Raw genomic sequence first — 23,550 nt, 5'->3', positions numbered from 1 at the left:
TGGCACCATAGCCAAAGAGGATAGTTTTTTAATACAAACGGAATGAAACAACAGAAAGTATTTTCCTTAAGGATAGTTTTAGCTACAACCTGCCAATGCTGTTTAGTTATTTCTGTCTTATTTTATGCTTTTGTTTTGAAACATAATGCAATTTTACCTGGATGCACTCCCGGATACTCACGAATTAGCTCCTTAAGTTGACTGGCTCTGCCAAAGACAAGACCTCCAGAAAATCGGGAGGCTCTGCTGCCTCTCCCTTTCTCCTACCCACATCTCTAGAGGGGAAAAAAGGGTTAAAGATTATTGAATAATACAGGAGAGAGGAGGGAGCCCCGAGCAGGCCCAGGAGCAGCAGGCCGCGCCTCCAGGTCCAGCTTTCATCAGCAGCGCAGCACGGTGGAGCTCTGAGCGCTGCTGTGAATTGGGAGGAGGGTTGCTGCTGTCAATTTCTAAGACCGCTGCTGCGAGGAGTGGGCGTGGCCTCAGCGGTGTGGATGCTTGTTAGGAAAGATGCTGGGTGCTTTTTAGTGAGGAGTCAGGGCTGTGGTGTGTGCGTGTGTGCGCGAGAGAGACAGAGAGAGGGAGAGAGAGGGAGAGCGGGGGAAGGGGGGGAAGAGAGAGAGAGAGAGAGAGAGAGAGGGAAGAGAGATAGAGAGAGAGAGAGAGAGAAAGGGAGGGAGGGAGAGAGGGAGAGAGAGAGAGGTGGGGAAGGATAGGAAAAGGGAGGGAGGGAGGGAGAGACTGAGAGACCTAGAGGTGCTGAAGACAGAGCTGGCAGAGGGACTGAGAACAGGACTAGAGCACTGGGAAAGCCTCTCAGAATCTTTTCCGAGAGCCTAATAAATGTGAACATGGGGTCTGTCACTGGCGCTGTCCTCAAGATGCTACTTCTGTTATCTACTCAAAACTGGAACAGGGTCATAGCTGGGAATTCCTGTAAGTATAAAGCAAATGATTTAAACTTGTAGGGGAGGCTCTCTACAAAACTTTAATTCTGTTGTTTTTATGATTATTATTTACAACTGAAATTGCTGCAAAGCATATTGCTATAAATGAAGCATCACTTGAAAATTTTGGAAATATGACTGGGTTTACACCTGTTTTTCCTCTTACTCTGGTCAAAATATGCAAAGTGTCATTTTTCTTTTTGTCTATGAGCAGAATCTTATCTTTTCATCTTTGAATATTCATTGAGAAAGCTCAAGTTCTAGTGAAAACATTAAATTAGCATCTTAACCAGGGAATAGCCTACGAATGTCTTCATTTCTTTTTCTTTTTTTTTAGGATTACTGAATTTTATTGGAATTATGTCTAACAAGAAAACAACTGGCAGACTTTACATTATGCTGCATTAGCTTAGGTTTCTGAAGTTTGCTATTTGGCAGACTGATAGCTGGCTTCATCTTTAAAATGATGCCAGGCTCATAACTGAAATGTACTGCAGAATTCAGGAGCAGAATTGGTGGAGGTGAACCTCAATATTAAGACTTGTGCCCTCACTGCAAAAAGAATGAGACCGAAGCACTCTTGAAAGTGGGGGGAGGGCTTGATTTCTACATTTTGCTTACATGAAAAACATCCAGGTGATTTTTCAAAAGTATTATTTTTTAGTGGTTGAATTTTGAACTTTATAAATTTGTAATTGACTATTCTGATTCTGAGTTAATTGATTCAGGGAAGATTTATAAAGCTCTTATTTGTAATTTAAGTATCCTCCAAAATAATTTGGCAAAACTCCCTTTATCCACTTTTTATTAGAGATAGAAAAAGTTTTAGAAGTTATATTTGGCTTAAAATGTCTAATGGGAGAATTGTTTCCTCTTTGATGAATGATAAACAAGCTCTGCAAGTACAACTTTTTATCTTTTACAGATTTTAAAGGAAAAGCTCATTTGCTTTTCAAGAAAGGGCTATGAGGCCTGTTCAGGAATTTATGTTGCTGCTGTGTAATCGGGTTTAGGTCAGAGGGTTACAAGTAAGCCAGTAGTAAGGTGTTTGCTGTGGCACATCCCTTGAGTGCACTGAATACCCCAATGTGGGAAGAACATTATTAATGACCTTACGGGTACAAGTCATATGTTCGTTTACACGGCTTGGCTACTGTGATTTTGTGTTTCCATTTAGTATTAGATCATTGAGTGGGCTGGTATAGCTATTATTCTGAAAGAAGAGAACTTTCCTCGGATGCTGCACTGTGTCTCAGATGCAGTTTTCATTTGGGTGTATAAGAATCCCACGAGTCAATAAAATGTGTATATTTTCACCTAGTCAGAATCTTGGAATGCTGTAATGGTAGCGTTTGACAAACATTGCAGCACACAAACAAACAATAACACAGACACACACACACACACAAAGTTTTGTAGAAAAGGCATAAATAATTCATCCTCCAACTACTGAAGTTCAACAAAAAAGGAAAGCACTAGAGGTCACTCTTACAATGTAAAGCACATCACTTGAAGCGTCCTTCCCTTAAGAAAAGCAGAGGTTGAGTCTGGCCTAGATGTAGTCGCGTCTTTCCAGTACTGCCCTTATTTGGGTTTATGGTATATTGATGTGGTTGATTGGGCCTCTAGTTGTTTACATTTGTTTGTTTTCTTGAAGTCAAATAAAAGGCAGATCAACCTTAAATAGCCTTCTTTTGAAATATATCTTCTTAGCAAAAGAAAGATGAATTTCTGAGAAGATCTTAGGGGGGCAGATATTTTTGGGGATTTAGTTCTAGCTGAGTCTCTGACTCTTAAAATTTCAATCCTGGGTCTGTATTCTTTCAGCCTTGGTTTGTTCAGGAAGTGGTTTAATGCTCTTTGAAAGATTTGATAGACGTAAGGAACCTATACAATTTTAATTTATTAGGAATATTTAAATACTAATGTTGGAGTTCTTGGTTACCATATGTTAAGGGCTGACTGTTCTTAAAGTGTCAAAAATACAGTTAAATGACTTCAGAGAATTAAAGTTGCATTTAGCAATTTCTTGTTAATGTCACTTTGGCAGTACGATTTGTAGCAGTATATATAAAAGAAAATAATTATTTCTCAATTTTATTTTATTTTTCAATATTTAGTAAGTTTTTCCCCCTTTATGGAAGGAAGCAAAGTCTACTTATTACCAAGGTATTTCATATGTTTTACCCTTTTTGGAAGAACAAGTATGTATGTTTACCAACAAGATTGGGATTCAATGTATGGATAAGTAACCATTAACCAGCTTAAGCATTTTTAAAATGTTATACAATTACTCCAATAATTATTCTGGACAAGACTTTATATTAAAACATGAATCAATCTTAAAAACCAATATTGAAGTCAGGGAGAACTGAATATAAATAAAGAAAATTAAAGGTCAGTCTTTGAGGTGAATAACAAAGACCTTCTCCCTTTATTTACAGCTGATTCACCAGGAGCAAATCTGTTATCCACTGAGTCAGCCCAAGGCTGCCAGTGAGAAAGCTTTCACGGGACAGGACTCTGTAAACCAGGGACAGCTCAGGGATTAGGGGCACTTTAATGTGAATGTTAGTTGATCTAATTAATCAACAGGGAAACTTTACATTAGAAGGATTCTGTGCGAACACATACATGTTCATGTATATGTATATGTTCCTGGGTATATATGTATATAAATATATATAAACCCTTAGACCCATGTGCTCACACATTTTTGGTGTCTCTGCTTATTCCTTTTCTGTCTTAAGATAAAATATGTTGAATGGACCACATTCTTTGCCTGCTGGTGCCCTGCCTGACATTTCAACAGGAGTGAACCAGTACCAGGTCTTTCCTCTTTGTTCTGATCTAGTTGAGTTTTTTATTATATTGAGGAGTCTCTTCATGAAAGTTTAGAGACAGAGTCCCACAGAAGGGCTTGATCTTTGAAACGTTGCACTGGTTATTGTTAGTGTCTTCACTTGCTATTGTTAAGAAACACACATGGAGAAGGGAGTTGTCTCTTTATTTTTTCATCGCTCTTAGGAACCTACAACATCTTTCTGATCATTAAGACACTATTGAGGGCGGTGTTGACTCACCGCAACAGAAGGAACAGGTGTAAGTAGTAAGGCAAGTAAGAGTTTTGCTTTCATTTTAATTCTTGCAGATCATGTGATGAAGGCTCCCTGGCTGCCTCAGGTGTATGAGCCTTACTCTGAGAATATTTAAAACTCGCTAGGTAGCTTATGAATGACTTAATTAGAAGTTAACTTCTCCCTGTGTTCTTTCTTTTCTCTAATTGAAATAAAGGCTATATCTGATATCTACCCCAAAAGAAGCACTAAAGAATAGGTTAAAATCAACAATAGGTAGAGGTGATTACCTGAGTAGATGATCACGCTGTGGACTTTGGGATGCAACCTGAAAGCAACTGGATAGATTCTCAAATTATTAAAACTCAGTCTTGTAATTTTTTCTAGAAGCTTCTTCTTTTCCTCCTCCCCAAAATTCCTTTCCATAGCAAAAAATAACTAGAATACAACAGTAAAGTACTGATAAACTATAATTACATGATGCAATATATAAATAGCTGGCTTTTAGACATTAAGGTGGGCATACACATTACCTACTTTTCTAACGGCAAAACTGATTTTCATCATTTTAGTGCATTTTGTCACTCCTGATTACATGCATCCCAAATCATTTTGATAGGAGCATCCTTCAATATGGAATAACACAGGTGATAGCTAACATAGGGCTCAAACACATGACTTTCACATGATATCTAGTGCTTACTCTAAGTAATAAATCTTTTAATGTCTTTTGAAATTAATTTTGGAGTTTGTATTATTTGTAAACAATTTCTTTATTGGAGCCAATCTCTATATGAAGTTTGAATTCATCTCATCAGTGAAAAAAATTAATAGAATTGTATAATATTAGCTATAAGATAATGTAATATTTAGCTCAGTGGTTGGTAAAATATGGCCTATGGGCAAATCTGGCCCATGGCCTGTTTTGTACAGCCTGTGAGCTAAGAATCATTTTTACATTCTTAAATGTTTGAAAAAAAATTAAAAGAAGAATTCTTTGTGGCACAAAAGAGTGATATGAAATTCAAATTTCAGTTGTCCATTTTTTCTCATTAGTAGACCTGAATGGCAAGAATTCATATTCAATTATTAGTATTATATTTTTAATTTTATCAATAAAATTTTCTTAAAATTGATTTCTCTCTTATTTTATAATGATCTACATAATATTCTTTACTATCTGGCCCTTTATAGAAAAAGTTCATCAATCTTTAATTTAAATAATATACAATATAATGTAATGATGAGACATGGATAGTGGATAAATAAAACTGCTATGATAAAATTTAGTCTTAATAATTTAGCACACAAATACATCCCTTAGAGTTGTAGTACTGAAGTTAACCACTGCTCTTGCCAGAAATTATAACAGAAGAAGCCTTCGAGTCAGTATCTTCTTCATATGTTTCCTCTTTAAGACTTTATTGTTCAGAAATTTTATTTCAGTGAGTCTGAATTATAACTATTTGTAAAGTTTCAGCAGTTTTGGTTGCCAAAGGGGCACTTTCTGTCTCAAGTGTTCCCATTAGTATTAAGAAGTTCAATAAAGTGTGTAAGTAATTGCACCTTAGATATTTTGACTAAGAATTCTGTTGTTTTATACTTCCATGAGTGTAAAATATTCCACTCCATACTAATCAGAAACTTGCATTTGGAATCACTGATTGTGTGAGGGAAATGTTCTTATTGAAACAGTGTTCTTATCCCTATGACTTGAGCAGTAGTAGCTTCCTAAAAATTCTGAAATTGGCAAACTTTCTAGACTAAATTGAAAACTAGATTTTCATTTAAGCAATGTCCACAGAGAATTCATAATAATTAGCAGGTGCCTCTCACCTACTCATGCCAAGATAATTAATTTTTATGTAAATGTCTTGTCCATTTGAAATTGTATTTACTTTCATCTCCAAGAACTGGTGATTGGCTTCATTTTATTTACATTACACTGTTTACTATAGTGTTTTTTTTTTTTATAAAAGTTTAAGTTAAAAAATATAATGAGATATGATATTTTAAAAATTCTTTTCATTGCAATTCCATTGTAACATTTTTATACGATATCAATGGCCCTATGTTAAAATAATTTAATTTTCATAATACCGTTTATAATGATTCATCTCTAGTAAAGATTTCTGTCTTAAAAAAAAGACCAATTTCCAAATCAAAGACGATCTAGGACAGTCTCATAGAGTTCTGGGTGTCAACAAGAATTGTGATGGGATTCATGACTATTCACTGTGAATAAATGTAAAAGATAGTGACACATTGCACAATTCTAATTTTTTTTATAATAGAATATCAGTCTTGCTTTACACATGCCTATTTTTCACATTTTGATACAATATTTAGAATTTAAATCTTTTTTTTTTTTATCTTAAATCAATATTGGAGCCTTAATATTGTCCACTAAGCATGATATGTCCTTTAGATTGCCAATTATTCAGGTTATCTAAGATGTCCTTCACTAACCTTTAAAAAATCTTTTTCTTTCCAATTTAGTGATTAAAAGTTTAGGAGAATGGGCCAGCCCTTGAAAACAGTAGGAAGAATAATAAGGATTTATCTAACTTGTTATATAGACCTCAGATATGCATATTCACATTGGTAGGTGAATATTTCTGGTGAAATCTTAAATAATGTAGACTTCGATGTAATTTTTTCAGTGGCCCAGTGTTTCAATTATTGCTTAGCATATATATTTTTTTCATTTTTATTGATTCAAAAATTTCGACCTCAATGACTTGTTTGGTATTTACCTAGAATCATTATAGTTTTTCAAATTAACTAGTATGACAGGAAAGGGTGGAGCCATTACAGAATATATGCTTAAAATAGATGTTTCATGAATTAACTATATTCATAAGGTGAAATGAGCTATCTTTTTGTTGGTGGCAGTAGAGTGAATTCTTATGGGATATATGGATAATTGCTTTAATGGGTATTTCAGCTAGAAACTTTTAGAAATACTCTTTAACAAACACATCTTTAAAAATAGTCTTGAATTGTAGCATCAAATGCTAAGGTCAGTTTAATTTTGGTCACTTTAAAAAGAAAAATCTCAGAGAGAGAAATGCACCAAACTAAATGCAGACAAAATTTATGGCACTTTAGCAGACCTTGTGACTCTCACTGAAACTCTTCCTTTAAAGGAAGAATGAACTCATCAAAAAGCCTCAATTAACTGAGTATACTTCAATGAAATAATTTACCTTGAGGATTAATATTGTAATTTGAAGGCTTCGAAGTTTTTAAAAAAAGGTTTAAAATTTCTTGAGAAATAATAGTTTACTCATAACTCTAAGTTACAATAAATTGCATTTCTAAATAATAAAGGTGCCACTGATCGTTGGATTATCTCAGTTACTTTTCTGGGGAAACTTTGATGTCTAAGATTTCACCATTAAAATTTTTTCAGTGATCTCTAAGGCTATAATTGTCTGGCTTTGTGCTTCAATTAGGTATGTATGTATGTATGTGTGTATATTTATTTATTCGACTTCTAGAATTATTGTTCTTTGTTTATAATCTAGGAATTTAGCTACCCCCCCCCACCCCGGGCCTGGTGACTATGTTGGTAAAGATCAAATCTGATATGCTACTGCACAAATAAAGAAAGATATATCTTTGTTTCCCAGTTGACTTTTGGAGGATAAAGTTTTTTCCAAAATGTCTTTTGCCGAGGTAGTCACTACAGTATTATGTAATGGAAAATAATGTACATGCAAAATTCGCTACAAATTACCATTATTGTTTCAGTTCTCTTGAGAAAAATTGCTATTTGGAAGAGGAAGAGTATGTGTATTTTTTTTCTCTCCCAGTGAGTTTTCATCATGGTTCATGGAAAAGTGGTACTCTGGTAATAAAACTGGAGAAATAGCATAACAGGAGGTAAAATGAGCCTGTTTATGTTACAGTTAATGAGTCATTCCAATGTAATAATTGGAAAAGTGAGTGAAGCCTGAAAACATTTGACATTTTAAGTAGTTTAAAATTAGTAACTATAAAAATTTTTAATGCCATAAGTATTTAATAGAACAGTGATGAAATTTACTTCTAAGTTTTTTTAAATCACAAAGGAAAAAAATGTTATGATATGTATCAGTTGGCCTAAAGCTCTAATTACTTTTTTTTTCATTAAGTACCTCTCATTATTTAGCAGTGCTCTAAAAAAGATAATATGTGCTTCTAAATTATAAAAGACATATTTGTTTCTGTAACCATTTTTTTCCACTGGCAATTATGGTACTTATAAGTGAGGTCATAGGTTGATATTAGTTTAGAAATAGCATGTAAATATGTGTATAAATTCACCTGCCTCCCTAAATTACATTTATGGTATAGTTTTTAGACAAACTATAACTTGTAATTTTATTACTTGACTTGGAAGTTATAGCATATAGAGAGATATTTTTAAATGCTATGAATAAGGAGACTGATAAACTCTCTTAGAAAGTGTCATCCAGAAATTTAAACCTTGTGGCCCCCAACTGAGAACCCCAGATTTTCCTGTCAGTATAAAACAATTACCTTTGCCATACCAGAACCAACGAAGAAATTTCTTGGAAAATCTGAGGAAATTAAAATTTCCTCTGGGTTAATAGTTTTCCTCTAAAAGATTGAATGTATATTTAGATCTTCAAGACTTTTCTTTAGTTTTCTAAATTATTAATATGTGTTTATCTTTTAAAATATGCTGATCAGATGATAACCAAGCAAAAGGAAGGAACTAAATTGATAATGGTCTGGAAGGGAAATGAGTTGCCAAGATGAAATTGTCATCTTGTGCATCTGCATGCTAGTGCGCGTGCACGAGAACACACGCATGAGCACGCATATGTTGAAAGATATTGTGGATGGGAATTGGGGAACAGCCCATATTGGCAGAATGGAAAACATTGCCCCTAGGTGGCACATTTTTAATTAAGTACCGTTGGAATATAGAATAATATTCTTGCTTCTTTGCTACCAAGCCAGAATAGTCTTTGGTATGGTTTTAAAATAGTGTATGGGATAATAAAAACAGCAAGAGGCCTTTTGGGATCCAATTTAAATTTATTCTCAACAGAGGAACAGTGTTGCCCTTTTTGATCTCAAAGTTCTTTATTTTCTAGGGTATAACATGAAGACCTCAGGGTCTCAACACTTAACTCAATTTCTTGTCAGTCTCAGGGTACTAGTCTTTCTGAACATGGCAATGAAAGCAGAAAATAGGAAAGATTTTAGTTTAAAAAACCACTGGATAAATTGAAGCATAATTTAACTCTCGAAGACAATGCAATAAAGTGATACTGGTACCAAGAGAAGGGCATTATAAACAAAGTTTAACATTTTTCACATCATTCACTTTTATCTCTCAATTTTGGCTGACTTTAAACAAAAAGAATCTATCTCCAAGGCAGAAAGCTGCATGGATGCTTAGCGAACCTCATAATTAAGGATTTATAATACATATTTACATTTGCCATGTTTTAGATGTTTAGGACTTAATTAAAAGAACATTGCTAAAATAAAAGCAATTCTATCTAAAGTGGTGGTGAGGGAATTCTGTGCAAGGTTATAAAGCTGCTCAATTAGGCTCTTTTGTTCCATTGTGTGTATGATTTCTATGTTTATTTGAACTGTTGTACTTTAACATAGAGCCTGTTATAATCCTGTTAAGAAAACTTCATCTACCTGTAAAATGTCATAACACAACCTCAAGTATCATAAAACCTTCCCTAAAACAAAAGAGAGAGAGAATTTGGGAAAAGAACTAGGATATATTTAAGAAAGGAAGGAGCAAACATTGAAGATTACATTTCAATTTCTTAAACTCATAGCATCTTATAGGACCTAACGATAAATGAAACATGATAAAATAAAATATTTCATAGGCAAATATCTATTAGAGAAACGAGAAAAGTAGGCAACTACACATATATTGTAGAATTTTAGGTACTAAGAATAAAATTATGAACACAGTAATTTGCCATGCTTGACGTATTTACTGGTGTGGCCTTGTAAATGACCATATTCATTCCTTGAAAGCCGTGCTATGTGTTTGCCTATGAAATGGTTTCTTTCTAATCTTTCTCTTTTTAATTGCAACATGAAATAGATTAGCATGAAAAGAATGTACGTAGTATCATTAATCACTGAACCATTCTCTAGAGAAGATGCCGGCAGTTCTCTGTTTTTCTGAGTTAGCAAAACTGAGCCTTCCATGATCATTTTTCTCTTTCACTTTCCTGGATGTGAGGATGATCTGGCTGTAGCATCTGTCATTTTAGTGATTGCCAGGGTTGATTTGGCTGATACAACTGGTAAGGCAGCTGTCCCCTTCCTCCCTCACTACTTCTTGTGACTACTATTCCTTCCATTCCATACGATACACTATTCTAAAATACTACACATATTATTGTATTTTTAGGTAAGTTTTCCATAATGCATTAATATATTTAATACCTTTTAAGGTTTTTATGGAAAATGAAAGCAGGTCTCGCCTTGCAGATACTTCATTTAGTTGTTTCTAACATTAAGTTCAGACTTACTAGCACAGCAAACAAAATACCTTCCTACTCTGCATTTGCTGATCTTTCCACCTCTGTCTGTCTTAGCTGCTTTGTCTCCCTCACAATCTTGTCCCCACCATGTCCTCTAGCCTCTATCACCTGGCCTTTACATCTGCTGTTTCCTTTGCCTGAATTGCCCTTAATCACTTATTTCTAAATCATCTTGGAAAACTTCTACACGAAGCAAGCCTCACCTCCTTTCTCCATGGAGTCTTACTTGATGAAACCATCTCCACTCATGATTTTCTTAGCAGAAATTCCATAGCACCTGCCTTTATAGAGTAAAAACCTGTTTTTAAAAAATGCCTCTTTTATGAAATCCTGAAATCTTTGAAAAGCAAAGGTAGTATTTTAATCATTTCTGTATCTGCAACCCCTAGCACAGTGCCTGGAGTAAAGAGGATATTCAGTAAATATGGAAAAGATATACTGATCGATGGCTTTTTTTTTTTTTGGAGTTATAATACCCCAAAAAGGTGAACAGAATTAAGTTAGATACTTTGGAATATTGTATGTTTTTTTTTTAATAATTTTTTTTTTTTTTGTAGTTGTAATACCCCAAAAAGGTGAACAGAAATAATACCCCAAAAAGGCGAACAGAATTAAGTTAGATACGTTGGAATATTGTATGTTTTTTTTTAATGATGAACAAGTCATTTTTTATTTAGAAGGCCATTAATTTTTGCTTTTTTAAAAAAACCTTTATTTGACTTTGTATTTATCTTACTGCATTTCATTTAGTTAGGTTGAGTACTTCATTACGGCCTGTCATAATCCATTAAGATGCATGTTATCATGGCCAAGCTACTCTTATTGTTTCTTGCTCTCTTCTCTTTCTCATTCCCTTTTTAAATTTATAGATAATTTAATTTGATAGGCTACTGTATCAAGTCTTTTTTCAATAGAAGATTCTCAATGGACAACTGAAAAATACAAGAGTGTTAAGTTAGAAGAGCATCTTCCCCCTTCCAGGTCATCCTTGTGCCTCTGCATCCCCGTAGCACCTCCCAGATCATTTTCTTCAATTGGAAAGTCGTACTACAAAGTTCTCTCCACATTCTGGGAAGAAGTTTTCAACTCCTTCATCTATCTTGGACTTCAGTTTCTTTATGTTGGCCTTTATTTTACATTTTCTTTTTTGAAGACCTTGCTCCTTTACAGAGGGTAGGAGAAAAATAAACTTTGCTTTCCATTTTTTCTGTTCATCATTAACTTTATACAGAGTGTACTTGCAGCCTCCTTGCTCTGTTTTTTTTGCTTACAAATGTAAACAAAACTTTTTTTCATTGCCTTTAGCAATTTTTACAAGCAGTCATGAGTTCTGAACTTTTATTTTCCTCTCTTAATTGCACACATGTTCTTTTTACTATTTTTTTGTAAAACATCACTTTAAAAAAATTTTTCCTGGCTTTATTGAAATATAATAGACAATTAGTTGCTCATATTTACATTGTACAATTCAATGAGTTTTTTTCAATTATAGTTGGCATACAATAATATACCAGTTTCAGTTGTATAACCTAGTAACCAGAGATCCACATAACTTGCAAAGCGGTCACCCCACTAAATCTAGTACCCCTTTTCCCTCTTATATATTTATTACAACATTATTAACCATCTTCCCCATGCTACACTCCACATCTCTATGTCTATTCTGCAACTATTCATTTGTACCTCTTAATCCTTTGCCTTTTTTCCCCACCCCCAACCACCCTCTCATCTAGTAGCCCTCAAAATATTCTCTGTATCTATGAGTTTAATATTGCTTTTGTTGTTGTTATTTGTTCTTTAGATTCCACACGTACGAGAAATCATGTGGTATTTGTCTTTCTCTATCCTTCCCATTTCATTCAGCACAATACCCTCTAGGTCCATCAACGCAATATCTTTCTCCATTCCCTTTCTATTACTCTGTGTGTGTCCCGTAAGCTGAAGTGAGTATCTTGTAGGCAGCGTATGTTGCGGTCTTGTTTTCTTATCCTATTCAGCCACCCTAACCTTTGATTGGAGCACTTAATTTTTTTCCATTTGAGGTACTTGTTGATAAGAACGTAGTAACTTACCACTTTCTTTAGATTCCTCTCATGTTCTTACTTTCTCATTGTATACATTTGCAATTATATAGCTTGTAGCTTTCTGCACGTGTTGACATACATTTTCATTATAAATGACAAACGTTCCTTTTGCACTGGGCTCTGTGAATCTAAGGTGGTGAAATGTACCTCGTAGGCCTGTGAGGTAGATGTTGTTATCACTGTTTTACAAACTAGGAAATTGAAAATTAGGAGGCGCTTCCAAAGCCACCGAGTAAGGAAGACTAGAGCTGGGACGCGGACAGAGCTTCAGTGAGGCCAAATCCATTGCTCTTTGAAATGCAATACACTCACCTTCTCTATAAGCCTTTGAAATCACCAACTCTGAGAATTAGAAGCCACACATGCCTATTCTCAGTGTTCCCTCTCTGGTATGATAAACTCTAGAGTAATGTGATTTCTTTCCTCCAAGAATCCTGTCACCTGTATTTTATCAACAAACTCTTCCTTACTAGTCAGAGTGAAGGGTCAAGCGTCACCCACTGTGTGTAATTGAAAATATTTCCCTCTGAATGTACCCTGATCCCCCTCTGATCCTTGGTACCCAGAGACCTATCCACTCACTCTAAATTCCTTCTTGCAGTTAACAATTCCGAGAACGGATACTAAGGGGGCGGAGACAGCTCAAATCACAAAGAAAAACCAACAGTTTTCTGCGAGGCTGCAACACTGCCTGCCCGAAGCCCTCCACCAGTTTTGCTTCTTCCCTCTGTAGAGCACTTCTCCTTCTCCATGCTCAGGGTTACCCTTCCTTTGTGTGCCGTATTAGTCTGCTAGGGCTGCCATAACAAAATGTCACAGTCTGGGTGGCTTAACCAGCAGAAATGTAGTTTCTCAAAGTTCCGGGGACTGGAAGTTAAAGATCAAGGTGCCCGCAGGGTTGGTTTCTGGTGAAGCCTCTCTTCCTGGCTTGCAGATGGCCACCTTCTCGTTGTGTCCTCACATGGCCTTTCCTCTGTGTGTGATTAGTCAGAGGGAGATCTGTGATGTCTCTTCTTTTTCTTATGAAGATACCAGTCCTATCCCAATTAGGGCCCCACCTTCGTGATTTCATTTAACTTTAATTATCTTCTTAAAGTCCCTATCTCCAGACATAGTCATATTAGGGGTTTCAATATGTGAATTTGGGGGGCGGGGGACACAATTCAATCTATAACAAGTGCTCTCCCAGTTACAATTGCCTGAATAAAGTAACTTTTCTCTTGGTGTTTGGAAGAATTTTTGAAAATTCAACAGCAGATATATCACTTTTACTGATTAAAACTTTTCAAGTGAGTGAGGATGTCTTTCAGTTGAATCCCTCTTCAATAGCATTGCCGGGATCCCACATGGGGTTCTCATCCATTAGCTCTCACTGCCTGGTTGTCACGGGTTGTGATCACTGCCATTTCCCTTCTTTTTATTTCCTTTTATCTGCACCTGGTGCTCTCTTGCTGCCTCTACCTGAGAGTTTCTGATAACTGTTCAAGGTGTGCATCTTAATGACGCACACACACACACAAATGCTTCCCATGATTTCCCAACAGTTTTATATCTTTGAAGCAACTCGTGTCCTTTGAATACATTATTCTGTTCTAAATTCTCCTTCTGACGAGTCTTAGAGATACACAGGATGATAATTTGCTGCCCTTTATTAAAAATCACCTCTTTATTTATCACCTACATTCCCACAACTTTTATCACAAATGTTATTTTATCCCTTTCCAAATTAGTTTCTCCTTTATGTTACTGAGCTCCAGTTGTACTGTAATTCGCTCTGTGTATTTGTCATGTCCCCTTCCCCAAAGTTGATTTTGCAGTTCTTTTTCTCTGGCATTTTTCCATTTCTAATCTGTAAATCTAAGTACACCGATTCTCCCTTTTCTTCCTGTGATACCTTATATATCTAGCCTAAAACAAACAAACAAAACATAAATAAAATGAGCTATCATCATTTTAATGACTTCTTTAACTTCAATTTAAAATTTGTCTAATTTTAAATTTGTGGGATGCCCTCCTCACATCGGAAATTGAGACAGATGTTTGCCATACATTATTTCACTCAATCTTAACACAGCATCTGTTCACACCCAGTCATTTCTGTGTGCGTGTTTTCCCATCTTCTCCACTGCATTTCTCTTGTGGCTTAATAGTCTTTGTATTTATCTTTTTAAATGGTTCATAGTAACCTATCAAATGGATGTGCTCTTATTTAAGCATTCCTCTATTTTGAACCAATTGGGTGTTCACTGATATATTTTTAAATTCTCTTAGTCTACCAATATCTGCTTCCAGTCGTATATGGCTATCTTAAGATTCTTTAATCCTTTTAAGATCAGAGTATTTTATACCATGTACGAATGTCAGTGTCATGAAGTGTTCAATGTCTTTGTCCCACTTTGGCAGAAATATAGATTTCTTTTGGAAGGAGAAATTTAAAGCTATAGCTGGTTTATACCCTTCCCTTGCTCAAGAATTTATAACACTTAAAGATGGTCTGTGTCTCTTCTAGCAGTATCATTTGTTCAAACATGAATCAGAGGTGGTGGGTAGAGATTGCCACATTTGACAGATCTTAGAAGTGCATCTGTCACCCTCCAGGAAACCTGCTCACTCATCAATTGGTCTTGTCAGTTATATAGATAGTCGTCTCGTCTCTACAATCCTTAGCAGAAGCATCAATCATCCCTACATGTGTTCCTCTCAGGAGCTCGATTCCTGTGGCTTCTGATAGGCAAATGCAGGCTTTGGTCATAATGGTGAGCCTAGTGTCTTCTCCAGAAGGCAAGAGTCACTGTTTAGGGGAAGACCCTCTTGGCTGTTGTATCACTCCTCCCTTAGATTTTCATTTCCTTCTGGCGCCTTAGAGTTTTGTCTTCCTTTTTAAAAATTTTATAATTTCTTTTATATTTTTGAGAAAAGTTTCAATATCTCAAGAAAACAGACCAGTACCCCTCAATACTTTTATTCCCTCTGAAATCAGGGAACGCAACCTATATTTTATGACGATCACGATGAAAAACACTTTAGATTTACAATTCTGAATGAGAACTCTGTTTCCACTGCTAAACTGGTACCAATATTACTTCAGCCCATCTCCCGGAGAGTATATATGATTCTGTGAAATATCTGATATGCCTTTGAATGGTGCTCTCCATCAATCCCAGTCCCTTGTTTTAAAAAAGAAAAATATCAGAGACATTCAGGGCACTTTGTGCCTCACTCTTTTTTGACAGTTGACCCCTATTCATCTAGCCCAGCTCTCTTTGTAGTTATGCCTGAGGTTCTTAGTATTTCCTCCTTTTATGCACAAGCAGTACACTATACATTCAAATATCGGCTCTATCAAACAAAGCAATGAGATAATCATTTTAATATTTTCTTTGATGTAACAATATTGATGAGCTGCTTTTTAGTCTCCTTCCTGTCTTCCTGATTCCACAGGTAAAAAATATTATGGGAAAGTGATTTTGTAGGACGTTAACAAATTGATTCTAAAATGGATTTCTTGTTCATTGTACAATACATTTTTAGGTGGACTTCTGTGACCCTGCACTTAAGGCAGTCTGTCACAAGTATAACTTCACAGTTTTATAGCTATTTGCTTGGAACTAATGTATTTAAATACACATTTCATATGCTAAGCAAAACACAGGGTAAAATACTATAAGCAAATAGCTAATCCTAGAATTGAAATTTATTGCATTTTTTAGACCAAAACTTTTTTTTAATTAAAAGATACAATCGATGCCCAAAACTAAATGTAACATTTTTAGTGGGGTGGTTTGAACTGAGTGTTGTGATCAGCTTTTTTGTTCTTTATGTATGACAGATATTTCTTAAACCACACGTTCTTCTAAAAGCAACCAGAGTCAATCCCTATCTGTCCAGCCAGTTAAAATTTGAGGGTTCTGCTTCTTTTCCAAGTGAGCTTCCGATGTGATGTACAGAAAAGCGGGTATCAGAGTTACCCTAGAGTTTCCATATTTCAAGGTGGAGTGGGTTCGGCAAGGAAATTATTCATCCATTCACTCAATCTCTAAAACAGCTTGGTATGGGTTACTTGTTCTCATTAGAGTGGTAGTATAAAATCAGAAATCCCTGACATTCAGGGACCAAAAACCAAATGGGGAAGATAGAAAGATATGTCTTAAAGTAACTCTAATAAAAAGTTGATTATGATATATTACACTTTAATCCAGATTTCTGATGTAACACCATTCTGACTTAATTGGCAATCTATGTGTTTCTTCTTATTTCCTTTAAAAAAAATCAATACATGACCTCTAATATCATAAGAGTTGATATGAGTTATATTTTTCATTGACTGTGAGTTGATAGTTTAGACATTTATCCCCAGGAATTACAGTAGGTGAATATGTTCTATATTATATGAACCCTGTAATTGCATACTTGGAGACCATGCTTATTTTTCAATTGGCACTGATGATTCAGAGAATTATACCTAAGAAATAAAGAAATATTAGCTAAATATATTATAAACATGTTTAGTAAAAATAATGTTTACATTCTCTGGGTGTATTTAGTTTCATATAATTACTCTTCACTGGGTTGGGTGATTATTCATTCAGTCTATTAAAATATTGCTTACCCTTCTAATTTCGGAGGCTTCTTGGGGTTTCGCCTTACTCTGCTCATTTTATTCATTTATTCACTCAACAAATATTTAGTAAGCCTCACAGTGTGCTACCTATCATTACACAGGTCTTTAGCAACAGTGATTTTGAAATGTTATAATGGTCAGAATCAGTAACTTCTCACTAACAATTGAGAATGGAAGTTTTGACTCTCAAATACATAATGCTTTTGTGATCACATTTTGTGCCTAAGGTTTTGCTTTCCTTCAAAACAAAATGTACAATACTGTTTGAGAGTGCTTTCAAGGTTGCCGCTAGTAGTATAGGCAATGTGCTTAGTTGCTACTTTGGCTAACTCTTAGCAGCCCACTCTGGTCTTAAAGATCAGATTTACCAGCTTCTAGGTCTGTAGAAAAGCACAGCACAGTGTGATAAGCACAATGAGAAATATTTGGGGGTGATTATAGGCAAAACATCAGAGAAAGCTATTTCTTGAAGGACGAATAGGAGAGCCAGGAAGGGTAAGAAGGGGAAGACACACTCCAGTTAGAATGAGCCTTACAGAAGCGTGAAGTTTCTGCATGTACCACAAGTAGTCCAGAGAGACTGGCCGAAGGTGTGGAGTGGCACAAATAGTTGTGATGTGGTCAGGTCATGAGGAGTCCTGTATTTAAAGGACTAAGTATGTTACCCAGAATCTCAAGAACGTCATCTAAATGTTGTGCTATGGACTCACATGTGCATGACATTGATTAGATTTGCATTTCGTGCAGTTAAAACTCTTGGTGATATGAAGGGTGGGAATGATCAGGAAAAGAGAATGGAGTCTAACCTGGGAATATAGAAATCAGATGTTTAACTCGTGAATTAATTCATGGACAAAGTTCTAAGAACTGCAGAGTAGCCGAGGGATTGGCGATGGTGATAAAGAGCAGTCAACAGACTTCTTCCATGTGAGTGTGCCAGACTGATAGAATGTCATGACCGATTGAAAGCAGGGATAGATGAGAGCAAAGAGAGATCATTTCAGTCAGTGGCTTTTCCTTCGTTTTATTTCCTGTTTATCTTTACTTATCTCTTCCTTCTCTACAAAGGATCGTAGTCAAAGTTTTTTGAGGTTGCGCGTGATATGCACTATGCAATATTTTACAAAGATTCATGCCATGCTGATATATTGAGTAAAATCTCTCTGAAATAAGGCTCATACAAAATACTTCCTGGCATCACATGTAGTTGCATTTTAATGACATATCTTATTTTTTGGCAGGAATAAGAATTATCCTGAATTAAAGGTTTTATGAGGCTTCTCCTTCCTCATGACTGATAATCATGATGTTTTCCTGTCTCTCACTCAGATATCTATCCCTACTCCACCCATTTGGCTCAGAGAGTAGAAATTCAATATTTGCCTCTTATGACAAAAGGCTGAATTCCTATAGTTGGGTTGTTTAGATGCTTCGGGACAAATACAGTCTAGATTGAAGTATCTATCACTTGATGTGTAAAAAGAGGACCTAGATAAAATGAAAAAGCAACAAAAGTTGATTAAAATTTTATAATGTGCTCTTGAAGTTATGTTTAATTTAATTAAACATTTACCAAATGACTGACATGTTGAAGCATGTACTAGAAAACAGGTATATAAAGATGTACAGACTCTGCTCTCCAAATAGAAGAGAGTGGAGAGAGAAAGAGAGACAGAGAGACAGAGAGACAGAGAGATGATGCAGTTCATTATGATGGTACTAAATATACCATTTTTAGAAATATGTCACTTCATTTTGAATCCTTTTGTTTTGCTATTATCTAAGGATTCAGAAGCCATAGGTGAATGCTATTAAATTATTGACTGTATTTAATACCCCCAAGCATTGAGAAGAGCTGAGGTAATTGTCCCTCCAGAGAGCTTTAATTCTCCAATGTGTTCTGTAGTCTTACACGATCTCCTGAGATTTAAAAATCTGTAGCAGGAAACATTTGAGGCTTTCAGTTGCTCTCCAATGGCAACTGTTACATTTTTAAAATATGCCTCTGGACATACCCAGCTATGAAGGAAAACTCAAAGTTGTTAAGAAATAACCTTTACTAATTTATAAATAAACTCAGAAGATTTATGAAAAATGAGAAGGAAAGCTCTCTTTTAGAGCGTTTTAGTATTTTGAACATCAAAATTTCAAGTATTACACAATGAGTAACTGGTCTTTAGGAAGCTATTTTTAATTGATGATACTATATAGCTAACTCTTCTTTCCCATTTAGATTTCAGAATTTGTAATACACTATTATTTAACTTAAATTCTGCTTAAAACCAGCAAATGTATATTCAAAACTCTATTAGGTAGGAATGTTCCCCACTAATATAAATTCTCTACATTGCAAAGAAGTTGAGGTAGTGAATGAACTATAATAAAAATGATTATTTATATTTATTTTATTCAACCACATAATATATTTAATTTATTATGTTACAACTCTAAAAATATAATAAAAAAAAGGACCTGTTCTTCCAGATGTACATATTATGAGTCAATTTACGATGGAAATTAAATACTTGATACTGAGAAATGAGATAGTAATTTTACAAGGAAATCTTGACTCTAGTCTATCACTAAAACTTCCCTCAAGTTAATTGAAATGTATGCAGTCATCCCTCAGTATCCATGGGGGATTGGTTCCAGGACCCTCAAAGATACAAAATTCTGAGAATGTTCAAGTCTCTTATGTTAAATGGTGCAGTAGTTGCATATAACCTCTATTTGCATATAGGCCACAGCAGGGTATACCTACACATCATTTCATCTCATAGATGCAGTACAGTGCTAAGGCATGTGACAAATTCAGGTTTTGCTTTTTGGAAATATCTGGGATTAAAAAAATATTTTTGATTCTCTGTTGGTTGAATCTGTGAAAATATGTGGATGGTAGGCTTTTAATGCCAGTAGTAGATTGGGAAGGGGTAGGAAGGGCAAAAATGATGTTCAAATGGAGTTTGTACTATACCCATTCCTCTTCTTGATTGTGATTCAGTGTCTCTAGAATCTGGTAGAGATTTTTAATGTAATTTATTACAATGTCTTATCTTCAAAAAGTTAAATAGGCCAACTTTTTGCAGATGATGTCTAGTTATCATTGATGTGCATTTAAAGAAATCTCACTACAGAGAACATGTTCTATTGCTGTCTATTATGTTGAGAACCTTGCCTATCCTACATTTTGTCCACTTAGGACAATGTGCTTAGTGTAGTTGCTCAAATAACTCTTTAAAAATTTTTTATTATTCGATTAGAGTTAATATTTTATATTAGTTTCAGGTGTAAAGCATAGTTGGACATTTATATAATTTACGAAGTCATCCCCCGCCCCGATTAGTCTAGTACTCACCTGGCACTATTAATGAATATTACAATATTATTGACTATATTTCCTATACTGTACTTCACACCTTTGTGACTATTTCGTAGCTACCAATTTGTACTTCTTAATCCCTTCAATTTTGCACCCACCTCCTCAACCCTCCTCCCATCTGGCAGCCATCAGTTTGTTCTCTGTATCTATGAATCTGTTTCTGTTTTGTTTGTTCATTTATTTTATCCTTTAGATTCCATATATACATGAAATCATGTTAAGTTTCTTTGTCTGACTTATTTCACTTAGCATAATAACCTCTAGGTTCATCCATTCTGTTGCAAATGGTAAAATTTCATATTTTATGGCTGAGTAATGTTCCATTGTATATATATACCCCTCCTTTTAATTAATTATTTTTTTAGCATTTTATTTTATTATTAGTTTCAAATATACGGTACATTGGTTAGACATTTGTATAGTTTATGATACCACTGGGATTTTTTTGTTAACTGATTTGATTTCATTGGTGGTAATCAGTCGGTTCAGATTTTCTGTTTCTTCTTGACTCAGTCTTGGGAAAGTGTATGTTTCTAGGAATGTCTCCATTTCTTCCAGATTGTCCAGTTTGTTGGCATATAATTGCTCGTAATATTTTTTAATGATCCTTTGTATTTCTGTGGAGTCTGTACTTACTTCTATTTATGATTTTATTTATTTGAGTCCTTTCTCTTTTTACCTTGATGAGTCTGGTTAAGTGTTTATCAATTTTATTTATCTTTTCAAAGAACTAGCTCTTGGCTTCATTAATCTCTTGTATTGTTTTACTAGACTCTATTTCGTTTATTTCTGCTCTGATCTTTACTATTTCCTTCCTTCTACACACTTTGAACTATGTTTGATGTTCTTTTTCTAGTTCCTTTCAGTGTAAGTTTAAATTGTTTATTTGAGATTTTTCTTGTTTCCTTCAGGTAGGCCTGTATTGCTATGAATTTCCCTCAGGACTGCTTTTGCTGTGTCCCATAGATTTTTGAGTTGTGCTTTCATTTTCATTTGTCTCAATGTATCTTTTGACTTCTTCCTTGATCTTATTATTAACTCATTCACTGTGTAGTATCATGTTATTTAGCTTCCGTGTGTTTTTGTGTTTTACAGTTTTTTCCTCGATTTCTAGTTTCATGCCATTGTGGTTGGATAAGACTCTGACATGATTTCAGTCTCCTTAAATTGATTGTGATTTGTTTTGTGGCCTAACATGTGGTCTATATTGGAAAATATTCCATGTGCACTTGAGAATGTATATTCTGCTGCTTGGGGGTAAAATGCCCTAAAAATATCAATTAAATTCATCTAGTGTGTCATTTAAGGCTGCATTTCCTTGTAGATTTTCTGTCTGGAAGATCCGTCCATTGGTGTCAATGGAGTGTACTATGACTGTATTGTTGTCGATCTCTCCTTTTATATCAGTCAATATTTACTTTATATACTTAGGTGTCCTATGTTGGGTGTATATATGTTTACTAGGGTTATGTCCTCTTGTTGGCTTGAGCCTTTGATCATTATGTAAGGTCCTTCTTTGTCTCTCATTACAACCTTTGTTTTAAAGTCTAGTTTGTCTGATATAAGTGTTGCTACCCCAGCTTTTTTTTTTCCATTTGCATGAAATTTCATCTTTTTACTTTCAGTCTCTGTGTGTCATTTGATCTAAAGTGAGTCTCTTGTAGACTGCAAATGTATGGATCTTGTTTTCTTATTCATTCAGTTACCCTATGTTTTTTGATTGGAGAACTTAATCCATTTACATTTAAAGTGATTATTGATAGGTACATACTTATTTCTATTTTATTACTCATATTTATGTCCCCCTCTCCTTCTTCTCCTTAAAGAAATTTCTTTAACATTTCTTGTAATGCAGGCTTGGTGGTGATGAATTCCTTTAGCTTTTTCCTGTCTGGGAAGCTGTTCATCTCACCTTCAATTTTAATTAATTTCCTTGCTGGGCAGAGTAGTCTTGTTTGTAGGTCCTTGCTTTTCATCACTTTGAATATTTCCTGCCAATCTCTTCTGGTCTGTAAAATTTCTGTTGAGAAGTCTTATGGGAACTCTCTTGTAGGTAAACAGCTGCCTTTCTCTTGCTGTTTTTAGGATTATTTCTTCGTCTTTAACCTTTGCCATTTTAATTATGATGTGTCTTGGTGTGAGCCTCTTTGGGTTCATCTTGTTTGGGACTCTGCACTTGGATTTCTATTTCCTTCATTATATTAGGGACAATTTTAGTCATTATTTCTTCAACTGGTTTCTCAATCCCGTGCTCTTTTTCTTTTCTCCTTTTGGTATCCTTGTGATGTGAATGTTGTTACATTTGATGTTGTCCCAGAGATCCCTTAAACTTTCCTAACTTTTTAAATTCTTTTTTCTTCTTGCTGTTCCGATTGGGTGTTTTCTGCTACCTTGTCTTTCAAATCACTAATTCGATCCTCTGCGTCATCTGGTCTACTGTTGATTCCTTCTAGTGTATTCTTCTTTTCTGGTTGGTTCTTTTTTATGGTTTCTATGTTTTTTTTTTATGCTTACTGACTTTTTGTTAAAATTCTAAGATTATTGATGCTTTCCCTAAATTGATTAAGCATTCTTATAATATGTGTTTTTAACTCTATATCCGGTAGGTTGCTTGCCTCTATTTCATTTAGTTCTTTTTACGGAGTTTTTTCTTGTTCTTTTATTTGGGACACATTTCTTTGTTTTACCATTTTGGCTACATCTCTGTGTCTGTTTCTATGCATTAAGTAGATTTGCTATGTCTCTCAGCCTTGGCTAGGTAGTCTTCCATAGTAGGTGCCATGTGTGGCTCAGTGGTGCAGTCTCCCTGATCATCTGCATGGCATGCTCCAGGAGTGTCCCTTGTGTGGGTTGTGTGTGCCCTCCTGTTGTAAGCCTTGATTGCTGTTGGCCCATCAGTG

General features: G+C 35.1%; 1 protein-coding gene across 1 annotated transcript in view; it reads left to right on the top strand.

Annotated features, from left to right (window-relative positions):
- The first annotated feature begins 851 nt into the window (after positions 1 to 851).
- CNTNAP4 (contactin associated protein like 4) overlaps positions 852 to 23,550 on the top strand; it is a 226,197-nt gene continuing 203,498 nt past the window's right edge. The window contains 1 exon segment of the mRNA XM_025045348.1: positions 852 to 936. Coding sequence (XP_024901116.1) covers positions 852 to 936 — 85 coding nt within the window.

This window comes from Pteropus alecto, unplaced genomic scaffold (assembly GCF_000325575.1).
Source record: "Pteropus alecto unplaced genomic scaffold, ASM32557v1 scaffold42, whole genome shotgun sequence".
Classification (NCBI taxonomy): Eukaryota; Metazoa; Chordata; class Mammalia; order Chiroptera; family Pteropodidae; genus Pteropus; species Pteropus alecto.
The sequence above is the reverse complement of the archived record's forward strand: the minus strand, read 5'-3'. Positions and strand labels throughout refer to the sequence as shown.